The following is a 14,107-nucleotide window of genomic DNA, read 5'->3' on the forward strand; positions in this document are numbered from 1 at the left end:
ACCCTTTCCTGAATGTCAACATGGACAGATCTGCAATTGAATAATTTACATTGGTATGAGATCCTTGATATCTCAAATGTGTATCCATTATTGAAAAGGTACTGAACTATTTAAAAAAAGTTGCATTAGTATAAATGATAAACAGAAAGAATTATTTACTGGTTCAGATTTATTATCATAAATATACAGGTTAACAATTTTCATTACAGATCTAAAAGCTTATTTTACATATATTAGTTGTATTTGTCGTTATTTTCTGCCAAAGTTTTGGAGAGCAAGAGATTAAAACATTAGCTTTGCTTCAAATAAGTGTTCCACTGATAATATAACAAGAAATGTATACCTATGCATTATTAACAATTGAAATTTATCTTACAAAGATGAAAATAAAGATAAATGCCTCGTGAGCAAAATGTTCATCAGGGATGTTACGCCAAGTTCACATTGAATATTTAAACTGATTCCTCAACCATGTTTACACATTGTCAGATGATATAAAAACCATACCACTTCATGATTTTGAGACAATCTAGTCACGAAATAATGTAAAAAGTCAATAAATACCGAAATGAAATGTTCACAAAAAATGTTAACCAAAACGTTCTGAAACCAAAATACCTCCAAGTGCTTAGGTTTGCATCAAACAAGCATTCTACTTGTGATATAACAATAAATGTTTACCGGTTTATTATTCACTATTGAATTTTTACCCCATAATTATGAAAATACAGATAAATGCCACATAAGAAAATTGTTCATCAGAAATGTTTCCCAAAGTTCACATCGAATATTTACACTGATACATTCCTCAAACATTATTGCCCATAGTTAGATGACATCAAAACCAAACCACTTTATCATTTTGAGACGTATTATAGTCACCAAATAATGTAAAAGGCCAGTTAATACCGACATGAGGATGTACACCAAAAATATTAACCCAAACTTTATGAAACCACAATAGGTCCCATTGCTTTAATTTATATCAAATCAGCGTTCTAGTAGTAATATAAGGAGAAATGCTTACCTATTTATTATTCACTATTGAATTTTTACCCCACAATGATGAAAATAGAGATTAATGCCTAGTAAGCAAAATGTTCATCAGAAATGTTACCCCAAGTTCACATAAAATATTTACGCTCATATATTCCTCAAACACGTTTGCCCATAGTTAGATGACATCAAAACCAAGCCACTTTATCATTACGAGACACATTCTCGTCATTAAATGATGTAAAATGCCAATAAATACCGACATGAAGATGTATACCAAAAATGTTAACCCAAACTTTCTGAAACCAAAATAACTCCCATTGCTTTACTTTGCCTCAAATAAACGTTCTGGTCGTATAATAACAAGATATGTTTACCTATTTATTATTCTCTATTGAATTTTTACTCCACAACGATGAAAATAAGGATAAATGCCGCATAAGAAAATTGTTCATCAGAAATTTTACCCCAAGTTCACATCGAATATTTACACTGATATATTCCTCAAACATTATTGCCCATAGTTAGATGACATCAAAACATAACCACTTAATGATTTAGAGACAAATACTATTCACGAAATAATGTAAAAAGTCAAAAATACCGGCATTAAGATGTTCATCAAAAATGTTAACCCAAACTTTATGAAACCAAAGTAACTCCCATTGCTTTAATTTATATCAAATCAGCGTTCTAGTTGTAATATAAGAAGAAATGTTTACCTATTTATTATTCACTATTGAATTTTTACTCCACAACGATGAAAATAGAGATAAATGACTCGTAAGCAAAATGTTCATCAGAAATGTTATCATTTTAAGACATATTCTAGTCATTAAATTATGTAAAAGGCCTATTAATACCGACATTTAGATGTACACCAAAAATGTTAACCCAAACTTTATGAAACCAAAGTAACTCCCATTGCTTTAATTTACATCAAATCAGCGTTCTGGTTGTATAATAACACGATATGTTTACCTATTTATTATTCACTATTGAATTTTTACTCCACAACGATGAAAATAGAGATAAATGACTCGTAAGCAAAATGTTCATCAGAAATGTTACCCCAAGTTCACATCGAATGTTTACACTGATATATTCCTCAAACATTAATGCCCATAGTTAGATGACATCAAAACATAACCACTTAATGATTTAGAGACAAATACTATTCACGAAATAATGTAAAAGGCCAATTAATAACGGGATTAAGATGTTCATCAAAAATGTTAACCCGAACGTTATGAAACCAAAATAACTCCCATTGCTTTAATTTACATCAAATCAGCGTTCTAGTTGAAATATAACAAGAAAAGTTTACCTTTTTATTATTCACTATTGAATTTTTACCCCACAATGATGAAAATAGGGATAAATGCCTCGTAAGCAAAATGTTCATCAGAAATGTTACCCCAAGTTCACATCGAATATTTACACTGATACATTCCTCAAACATGATTTCCCATAGTAAGATGACATCAAAACAAAACCACTTAATGATTTAGACACATATTCTATTCACAAAAGAATGTAAAACGTAAAAAATACCGGCATGAAGATGATCATCAAAAATGTTAACCGAAACGTTCTGAAGCCAAAATCACTCCCAATGCTTTAATTTGCATCAAATAAGCGTTCTAGTTGTATAATTACATGATATGTTTACCTATTAATTATTCACTATTAATTTTTATGAATAAAATGATGAAAATACAGATAAATGTCTCACAATCAAAATGTTCATCAGAAATGTTACCCCATGTTCACATCGAATATTTACACCAATATATTCCTCAAACATGATTGCACACAGTTAGATGACATCAAAACAAAACCACTTAATGATTTTGAGACACATTCTATTCACGAAATAATGAAAAACGTAAAAAATACCGGCATGAAGATGTTCATCAAAAATGTTAACCGAAACGTTCTGAAGCCAAAATCACTCCCAATGCTTTAATTTGCATCAAATAAGCGTTCTAGTTGTATAATTACATGATATGTTTACCTATTTATTATTCACTATTAATTTTTATGAATAAAATGATGAAAATACAGATAAATGTCTCACAATCAAAATGTTCATCAGAAATGTTACCCCAAGTTCACATCGAATATTTACACCAATATATTCCTCAAACATGATTGCACACAGTTAGATGACATCAAAACAAAACCACTTAATGATTTAGAGACACATTCTATTCACGAAGTAATGAAAAAGGTGAATAATACCGGCATGAAGATGTTCATCAAAAATGTTAACAGGGATATTTCCGCTAGTGGTTACTCATTTGTTTTTTGATTCCAAATATCAGCATAGGGGCGCTGTCATCGATGTTCGTCAGAAATGTATACTATGCCTCCAATCTCTAAAATTCCATAATCAGGGCGCTGATCTAGTGAGCAATTGACGAACGTATTTCGTCTAACAACCACGAGATCAGGCAATTATTGAAGGCAGGAAAAACGTTGCGAGTACACATTTTTTTTAATAAGAGCGGGGATGGCCAATCCTGAGAGAAAGAATTTTTTAGACGACGAGACGGAGATCTTGCTCTCGATTTATGAAGAGGAAAATATCCAACGGAGGTTTCGGGGTACATTTAAAGGCCACAAACAGGTGTGGGCAGACTTAGCTGCTCGGGTATAAAAGCGGCCTATGTTGACATCGCAGAATACCTCCACCACTGCAAGATCTGACCCAAACTTGAGGTAGTACAGTGCAATCGCTATCCTTTAGGGACGAGAATAGCTTCTCGCGTGCGCGTACTTATTTTAACGATGCTAGTCCTTATTCTATTGCACAGCATTTGAAATGTATCCCGCTGAATACGATATGTTTTTTGAAAAGCATCGGGTCATTTGGGAACATCTCCATCCCAAAACCCCTGACTGCTAACAAACCGTCAACTTCTTCTAATGTAATGCCGGGGTTTTCTTCGTAACCTATTTAAAATATAGGCCCTCAGGTTCCTCCTCCGTCGCATTTCTTCTTCCATTTGTTCCGGAGGCGGATCCAATTTCGCCACAGCATTAAATAAATGTTGATCAAATGCAACAATCTAGCTACTTGAACCTACATTTTCATCACACGCTATTTCGTTACTCAACTATTTACCTCCCCCAAACTTCTGTTCCCGGCAGGGTATTCGGACAAACTTCCCGTTGGAACGCTGGTCAGGTTACCCATCATCCCCTAACCGCTGTAGACCCTTCGTAGTGGAAACAAGGCATTAGCGCTGATACGACGCACGCTGCTAGCGGGTAGCTGAGTACCCTGCTGGCTGGTGGCGCTTGGCTTCAATAAGGGTTATTAATACCTTATCAAATGAAGAAAACTTTCCGACCTTAGCCAGTTTTAATAAGTGATTATTAAGACACGTTTCCCTGAGCTCTGCGCCTCATGCATGCAATGGTAACCTAAGACGATGTATAACTCCTATCTTCTCGTATAGAAACTAGGTCCCTGTGACGTCACGTGGAGTGGCATAGCATGGGCGCCAATCTGGCCTTTTTCAAATAAGGATAAAAATGGACCATTGCCTTACGTCTAAACCAGTATTTCTAAAACGAAATAATTTGTATATTATGAATGAACTAGTGGTGGGTAACGAATCGCAATCAATGCCTTTCGTTTTCTTTGATGAAGGAAACTACCCCATTGCGCTTCAAATACACGTGTGCAGATAAATGCATGAACTTTGTCTGCACGTGACTTGGCCTTGAATCGAAATACACATCGATTTTTCTTTCAATCTGCCAATCGTAGTTCTACAATCAAGTTTGAGAGATTTTTAAGGTTTTAGGATGAAATTCACGGCTATTTCCAGGGTTTTTCACGGCACACGAAATTCACGGCTTATTCACGGTTTTAAGGTTTTCACGGTTGAGTGGAACCCTGGTTATGTATAAAAAACACATGGCTGAAACATACTAATGGATGGAGGCACAGCAGAAAAAAACCAGGGTTCCACAGGGGAAAAAAACCACAGGAAAAAAATGGGAGTATAGGTAGGTGTCAGATAGATTTCATCACTAGGTACAACAGAGGTTTAAGAGTCCTTTGAAAAACTATCGCAGCTTACCTGTAACAGATGTGGATTCTGGCCACAACCTAGTCCCAATGAGTTGTAATGTAGAGTTCAAAAGATTTTGGAAAACAAAAACAGAATATAAAAGGAAATTAAAAGCTCTTAAGTAAGTAAGCTGACTAAGAGATGGGAATACCTATAGCTATATGAGATAAGTATGCAGGATATAGGGGTTATAGAGACGGTTGAAGAAACCTTGGGGGGGGGATCATAAGGGAAATAATGAAAGCAGAAGAGAGGGATACACACAGAGTAGAAGAATGGAGGAGAGAAGGAAGTGGAAGAATGTGGAAACAGAGCTAGGCAAAAGGATGCAAAGGAAAATATATAATAGATTAAGGCACGAAACCAAGAGAACAAAGTAGGTTTGGTGGAAAAGACAATGTGAAGAAATAAAATAACTTTGAGACAGAGGGGTAGGCATGTTGCACATCTAGGTAAAGTTGTAATAAAGCTGCAAAAGAGGATGACCAATGCCAAATATTATGGCCACCAAAATAGGGATATTAACAGGATAGGCGAAGGTTCAGCAAAAGTGGAAGGAATAAGTGGAGGATCTGTATAACAACAATAACAAGCCAGAGAGATTAAGCGTGCAAGAGGGAAAGTTGGGTGGATGAGGATAATCTCTGACTGTGGATATACATAATTGGAAATTGAGAGGACTTCTCAGGATATGAAGGCAAGGAAGCGTAAGAATGTAAGGACAATATGCTATTTTAGAATTTAGGGAAAGTAGAAAGAGGGTTCTTCAAAATAGACTGTAAAAATGATGAGAATGGGTCTTGGCAGATGGATTTCATAGACAACAGCCCTAAAACCACATGGGAACAAGAAGAAAGCAGTACAATGCAGAGACGATAGGACTAACAGCATAGTATCATATGAAGTGGAAGAGGTACCAATGATTATAAATAGACAAATGTTGATGTAGGCAAGTGATTACTCAAGTGACAATAAGTTTGGCTTTAGGGAAGTCAACCCATAATGCAATGGCAGTAGTGAGGATCATGATGGACAGGAAGCTAGAATATAACCAGGAAAAATAAGCTTGATTTGAAGATTATGAAAAAGAATTTGATATAGTGGACTGGATAAGGTTAATGGACATTCTTCATAAGATAGCCATAGATTGGAAGAATAGTTGACTCATTCATAACCTGTATATGGCTCAGATAGCACTAGTGAGGGCAGCAATAGAGGTTGAGCTGAGGGTAGCTGATGGAGAATCAAGGGGGACAAACATTGACTCAAATGTGGGAAGAGGTTGTCCACTATTCCTTGATGCATAAAGTGCATATAGAGGAGATGGTTGAGGAGGATAGGTTAGAGGTGGGAGTCAAAATGAGGACAATGATGTTTAAATCAGTAAGGTTCACAGATGAAGTCCATTCACCAATTGGCAAGAGGGTTGAAGTCTTTAGGGGATCCATTAGATAAACTGTGCAAGGTACACAGCATAATTCATCACTAGAACACCAAAGTTATAGTTTTTTAAAAAGCATTGCAAGCAAGGAATGTGAGGCTCGACAATAGAGCAGATGGGTGGAAACAGGAGAAGTTGGAGTAGTTCAACCACTTGAGCAGCTTAGAAGAGAAGAACAGGCAGAGCGGTGAGGATATCAGGAAGAGAATTGCTCAGCAAAGGACACGCTAATGAATAGAAAAGAGGCAATGAAAGGAGAAAAGCATGAGAGGAAGGAAGCTGTGGTATGAGGTACAGAGGAGGAGGGCTTGGATGGAGTGAGTATTAAGCAGCAAAATGGCATTAAAAGCTGCACAAGAGGAAAAATGTTCAGCAAGTGGGAAATGGGAGGATGAGAGTAGTATTACTACATTTAGGTAGGATGGAAGGGATTATTACCTTACCAGAAACTGATGAGAAGATAGTTGGGCTGATAAGCAAAATGCTCTAGGTAAACCAACCTTAGCAGTTGGAATACCTTCCATAACTTGGTGAATGAAATTGCAACTGTCCACTTGGCTGAGAGTGGATTGTTGCAATTCCATTCACTGGTAGAATATATGAAGTTCCCTTATCATGATCTCAGTATATATCTCAACTTATATTCCAAATGTCTAATTATTTATGTATGTAACCAGTGCCGCTGCCAAGCCTAAATTCTTCAATGAGAATCCCGAGGGGATTTCACAACACCAGTAGAAAGCACTACCAGTCCAAATTGCGGCACAGGAGTTGAGTATATGCTTGCTTACATGAATTAAGGCTTCTTAAGATGAAACTTAAGACTATGGAGAAACTGAATCAGTTGAAAATAATGACAAATAGACACATTATTAATGAAGTTTATATCCAAATATATTCGAATAAATTTTAGCACCATAAACAAAGATGACCTAACAATTATTAAAGCATACTGATTTTAGCTATCCCAATATGGCAAGTAAAATCAGATTATCACTGACCTTCATTTGCAAAACTGAAATTCAAATGAAAAACTGCAACCATTGCACACTTCAATAATTAAAATAATCTCCTGATGGGTAGTTCGAATAACTTCTAGGGTCTCTCCCTCCGTAATCACTTTGATGTGCCATCTGCTGTTGATAAAACATGCGTTCATTGAAGTCCTGCACAGGGTCTGAGTTTCCTCCACCATGATACTGTCTCATCCTAAAGTTAGCATTGCGATTAGCCACATCATATCCAACATTTTCAGGGTAATAATCACCATAATTAGTCTCTGTCATTAGATCACGACTACTGCCATGAGCACTTACATAATCTCGTTCATCATATGAAAGGCTTCGAGCCTGGATGTAATCACCACTTTGACTAGAGGCCAATTGTTGCCTAGGGTTTTCAACTCGTGAGTACTCATAATTTTCTTGAACACGGCCATATGAATGGCTACTTTCTCTAAAGTGTTCGTTAGAGTATGGGTCATTTAGTGATGCTCTTGTGGCTGTAAAATTTAAGTCAAGGTTTGCTTCATGTGCCAAGTCCATATTTTCCCTGTCCCTTGAAGCCAATTCCGACCCTAACCTATTCTCAAGAGCACTTGAAGTAGGGCCCACAACCTCACCCAACTGATCTTGGCCAGTCATCATAGCTGACGTTTCTACCACAGGAGAGGGACTCACCCTCTGACCTGAGAGAGATATAGGGAGGGAAGTTGATCTTGTCATCTCTCTCTCTCTCGATGGCTCCGTCTGAAGTAGAACATAACTGAGCAAATCGGCTACCTTTGGTGCCTCTGCTTCCTGATCCTGAATGTATTTCAAAAGCCGTACCTGCTCATCTTCTCGAATACTATGAATCCTTGAGATCAACATCTCAATCTCACCAGGGTCTGCCCTTCCTTCACTCCTAAGCTGGTTAAGTGTCATGATTAGACTCTCTACAGACAATTTTTGGTAACTTTTTTTGCAGGGATCTTCCTCTAGATCTACTGCAATTAAACTGTACTTTGGTTGATCACACTCCTCAGAGGGCTGATTTGCAGTGGTCTCACTCGTACAGGCGCGGTCACAGACTTGGGCCATTAAATCGCTTAGGGATGAGCTAGCAGGAGCCTCTTGGCCCCCCACATTACTTCGCTGCAAGTCTTCTTGGGATGAATGGAATCCTTTCTCTGCAGCAGTGTTGTCTGGAACCTGAGCCTGGGCTAAACCCACAACTTCTTCAATTAATTTCAGAAGCTCAGCTTCAGAAACATCAGTCCGACCCCTCTCTATAAGTGCCATAGCTATATGCTGAGCAATGGCATCTTTGTCAACCTCTCCTATTCCTGGTACTACTAGTGGTTCACTCTCAACAACTCCTGACTTAATCGAGACAGATGCTGTCGTATCCTCAGCAGGTTTTGGGTTCATCACAACGGAGGCTTTATGACTACTTGCAGGGATCAAAAGATCCGTAATACTTTCAATTGCTTCTTTTAACCGAGGCTGAATACGAGGATTAGGGTCAAAATCAAATGGGCTTAAAGACCTTGTGTAATCTTTGCTTTCACTTTTGATTGGACGTTTGTATCGACTTGCTTTCTCCAACAAGTTTGAGATAGATTGCACCGCTTTATTAACAGCAGACACCATTGACCTTTTTACAATACCTGTCTGCAATTGGCCAAGTAATTTTTCCTTGACTGTCTCAAAAAGTACGACAATATCTGATGAATATATCAGTGGAATCAATGAGATACCACCTCTCTGTAATGCTAGTGCATTAGATAAATGATTGTTAACACGGGGTCCTAGAGATCCTAACTGCTCCTCCAAAGCACTTACTATTCTGAGGATGTGTATCAGTCCATTATTTGCATCACACCAGAGCTCTTCAAATTCAGTATTTGCATCTTTCTGCAAGAAATTAGTTTCAATACTACCTCCAGTTAAAGCCTTCCAAGAGCATTTTGGATCCAAATTTGTCACACGCAATCTTTCAGTAGCAACTGGATGGGTGTTAGGCATTGATGGAGAAGCCCTATCAGTCAGTCGGCGTGGAGGAGGTGGGATCCAATCATCATCACTATTCGAAGGTCGTTTCTCTGGCCTCCTTTTCATTTCATGAGGAGGGGGCTCATCAGGGAGTCCAAGCTTTTTCCGAATGGCATCTTTCCTTTCCCGAAACTCTTGATTTAGCAACTCATTCATCTTCTGACTCCAAAACTCGATCCATTCCAGTTTGAACTCCTCAGAGCGAGGGTCTAGATCTGCGTGGCCCTTCGCCTCTCCCATTCGCCTACTGTAAAATATTTTCCACTCGGCTGCATACCTCGGGTGCTCCTCTGGATTCTGCTGATAGTGGCTTCTGGAAGCAGCCATTTCTATCTCCAGCTCATCAGCCTCAATTCTAAACTTCTCCCACACACTAAACTCAGACACAGGCTTAGCGTGAGTGGCACTTTTCCCACTCCTGTCTTCTGCAGGGCCACCACGCATTCTTTTCTCCCCATCTCCTCTCACAGAAAGACCCTTGGATCTTAGTCTATCCCTTTGTCTTGAAGGAGATACACTAGATGACGACCTCTGTCTTCTTGAGACTCTCTTTGGAGAAGGTGAGAGTCTAACAGGTGACCTTGATCCCAGTCTCATAGGTGACCTCGATCTCAGTCTAATGGGTGACCTAGACATTAGTCTCATTGGTGACCTTGATCTTAGCCTTACGGGTGACCTTGAAAGCAGTTTAATGGGCGACCTCGATCTTCTTCTCATGGGTGACCTTGATCTCAGTCTAATGGGTGACCTTGATCTCAGTCTTATGGGTGACCTAGACCTTGGTCTTGCAGGTGACCATGCCCTTGCTTTATTCATTCGCCTCATCCCTACCCTATTGTGAGACTTGGCATATTTTCTTGAACCACTCGATGATCTTGATGATCTAGACCTTTGCCTGGATCTTGATCTACGCCAAGATATAGATCTAGACCTTGATCTTGTCCTTGATCTAAGTCTCTTGGGAACTCTGTCCATATAGTGGCCCCTGCCATAGTGAGCCTGGTGAGCAGGATTTGGGTAGAGAGATTTCCTTGATCTCACAGGAGAAAATCTTTTTGGGGACCTTCTTCCAATGCTGGAACGTGGGCTGGATGTTATTTCCACCAAAGACTGTTCAGGGGAAGAGGTTGATGATATTGATGATAAGTTTGACAGGGATCGTCGAAGGTGCCCATTTTTGCTATCCCCCACAAGATTGCTGCCACCTGAAAATATAATTAGACTTTAAGTGCTTGCAATGATAGCAATCCAAAAATTGTTAAGATACACAGGACCCATCATTTTCACTGGGCCTACATAAATTCCATATGCTGGAGCCTATTCCCTTATGAATTTCATTTATACATTATGATCACACACTCATCAGTTTACAAATAGCATTGAGAAGATTCCAAATTTTACTCAGTCATTCACACGTTCAGATCTTTATTAGACCTTTTCAAGATTCAAAATAAATTTAGAATTATATGTAACGGTACTTCTATTTTTAATATAGCTGAATACAAATCAGTACTTCACAAGAAATACAAGTTTTGGGTAGTGAGCGTGAATGCAACTTTCTTTAGAACTACCATAAGGGAGTTAATATAGTAATGGCCACAATCAAAAATTTTTAATTTTTTGACTGTAGCTATTATGTAGACACATCATTTTGTAGTCCTATGGACAAATATTTTATCCATTTCTATGTATCTTACCACACTTAGCCACCACAAGGCCCATGAGAACTGAGGTACATGGCCCACCTGTGGCTCACAAAGCATGAATGAAAGGCCCATACCATGTTAATTGCACAAAAAGTCCACCAATTTCACTAAATTTACCATATATGTTTCTAACATTGCAAATAAGAATAACACAAATTTCTTGAGCTCATTCAGACACAAATTCACTCACTGCAAGGCATATTTTCTATATCTCTGTGGGTCCCAGCGGGGCATGGAGCCCAAGCAAAGCTCATTTCAAGTCCAAAATTTAGGTCTAAACACCACGGCTATTGACTCCACTGAGAGATGGGAGGGGATAGAAGGGAAGTATCTAGCAGAGGAAGTAGGTAGTGCAGGTTGTACTGGGGCGGGCAGCTCTGAGAGGGGTAGATCAGATTGTGGGGGACAATATCTCGTTAACATCTAGAAATACATCAAAACAAAATTTTAACCCTAAATAACTCAACATGCACATTTTTCATCCGGATAGTTTTTCAGCCCCAAAAAAACAATTTTGTGTCTTTAGCATTTGGAGCTTAGGCTCTAGCTATTTTAAAGTAACTGAATTAAACATTAGAAGGACTTAGTGGGTCATTTTGATCAATACCACATCTTAATCATCAACTTTATCTACTTATTTCTTGCTGGATTCTTTCCAAATTTCGAGAATTTGTGAATTTTTACTAAAATTTAACTAAAAGGGAAAAATGATTTCATTGTTGCCTTTATTTAATTAACAAATTGGTAACATACCAGGAACAATGGCCATAAGTCATTTTGACACATAACTTTGCCATGCATCAGTGTCAAGTTTATCCTCCATTTTCTTCCCCTACTGCTAGATAATATTAATCTTCTCAATTTATATGTATCACTTCACCTTTATTTCAGCGCTTGAAAGTTTTATATCTCATTTGAATGCCACTCATAGGCATGAGAACTCTCCTGATAGTGGCATACCTAAATTCCAGAAATATATTCTTTCCTATTACTTTAATTTTTAAACTTCATTAGACTAAGTCCGCAGAATAGGATTGAATATAATTAAATTTCACTGTTGGCCGCCATATGCTAAGTGATTGTATTTGGTAATGAAATATGTAGCATACAATTTGACTCATAGTTGATAGGAATATGAGTATCTTTTCCTCCTATTCAAAAACTAGATGCAATCATTCACGTCTGGAGGTGCGACAACCTGAAAAGATAGTCTCTTGCGAAAAACTTCTCACCAGACATGGTGGAAATAGTGAGATTCCTTTAGCACCAGGGAAGCAACACTGAGGAATTGCAGAAGCAGCCATGCCAATCTCTGCGAGACACACAGAGTGGCTTAGAAATAAACTTGGAGCAATATCATGATATTTTAGGCATATTTATTGAAAACAAATCTTATGAATTATTAAATACCACATAACAAAAATCAACAGTGCATAGCAAATATTAACTTACTCAAAATACCATTAAAAAAGCATCTTGAGAGGACCTGTTTCCACCATCACTCATAAAAACACTGATTTCCCATAAGTAGCACCATATTAAACCACAAAATATTCATTTGACTAATACTGAGAGCTTACTTCATGATCACTTCCATTTAGAGTTGATTCTGTGGCATTCATACTTCAGATCTACACTTACCATTTACTCAAATACTAGGAGTAAGATTACATTATTGAAGCATAGAAGAACAGATAAAGCTACTGTAAATAAATTAAAACCTAAAATAAATAAAATTAAAAGGGGTCTAATAAGGGGATAAATCACTTCAAAATTCTTACTTAATAAAATTCAAATTTCTACTGTAAGGGTGTCGCTTGCCGTCTCATGTCAGCTCGGTTCTGCTCTCGGGGTAACAGAAGAACTGGACACTGAGTCACATTCAAGTGATAGGTCACGTATCTGAAACCCCTTACACCTTGCAACCTCATAGCGTGGGATCAGTCTCCATACATGTCTCTAACACTCTATGCTGTTTAACATGTTGCAGCATTTTGGCACGGGAAGGTGCAGGAAACGCAAAATCATGCGCTATTTCCGGCCAATAGGAAGATGCCGAGAGGGTCACGAGACGGATGCGACACAGGAGGCAGCTTCTTGGAGGGCAAATGCACGCGTCTTGTGCTGTATGTAAGAGGGAGAGAATGTACCTGTGCTCTGTGAATTAAAAGAATGAAACCAGACTTCCAACTTGTCATCTCACTCTGCCTTCTGCAAACCTATTAAGCCTTCCTATTAAGCTTAGCGCTTACATTTGGTGTTGAGAAGTGGGATATTCCGAAAAGCCTTGGGGAGTGCAGTAATACCAGTCGTGAAAAGGTGAGTGACAATGGCGAGTCGCGTTAGGTCATCGGGTCGTGAAATGGAGCTCCAACAGGCCGTGGATGAGCTTTGTACCCAGCTACAGGCCCTTGAAGAAGAAAATGTGAGTTTTAGAGCCCGTAGAATAGATGTGACCAGGATAGGGGAGAACTCGAGGAAGTCATATTCGATGCTATCGGCAATTGAAGGTCCGGGGCCGAGCAAGTCGCCCACAACAGCCCCAATTAAGGATTGTCCTCCCATGTGTGCACCGTGAGGGGGATGTGAAGGATTTGGCGGTGACTGTGACGTGCGGAAGCATGCGGCGAATGCGAATGTTGGTGGATACAGGGGTGCAAGTGAGCCTTTGGAATAAAAAATGCTGTGGCCGAACACCGAGGAGGTCTCAATTCAGGATAGAAGGACTGAATGGAGGGCTTATTAGGAACTTCGGATAAGTGGTAGTCCCGCTAGTTGTCGGCGATACAGTGTATAACCTAAAGGCTCAGGTTGTAGACTATTTGGGGGGTCATGAGGGAA

General features: G+C 38.6%; 1 protein-coding gene across 2 annotated transcripts in view; it reads right to left on the reverse strand.

Moving 5' to 3' along the window:
* Window positions 1–7,390: 7,390 nt before the first annotated feature.
* LOC124170646 overlaps window positions 7,391–14,107 on the reverse strand; it is an 87,186-nt gene continuing 80,469 nt past the window's right edge. For both annotated transcript variants that reach the window (XM_046549509.1, XM_046549508.1), the window contains one exon: window positions 7,391–10,765. In XM_046549509.1, coding sequence (XP_046405465.1) covers window positions 7,578–10,765 — 3,188 coding nt within the window. In that variant the 3' untranslated portion in view covers window positions 7,391–7,577. The remainder of the gene's footprint in view (window positions 10,766–14,107) is intronic.

This window comes from Ischnura elegans, chromosome X (assembly GCF_921293095.1).
Source record: "Ischnura elegans chromosome X, ioIscEleg1.1, whole genome shotgun sequence".
Classification (NCBI taxonomy): Eukaryota; Metazoa; Arthropoda; class Insecta; order Odonata; family Coenagrionidae; genus Ischnura; species Ischnura elegans.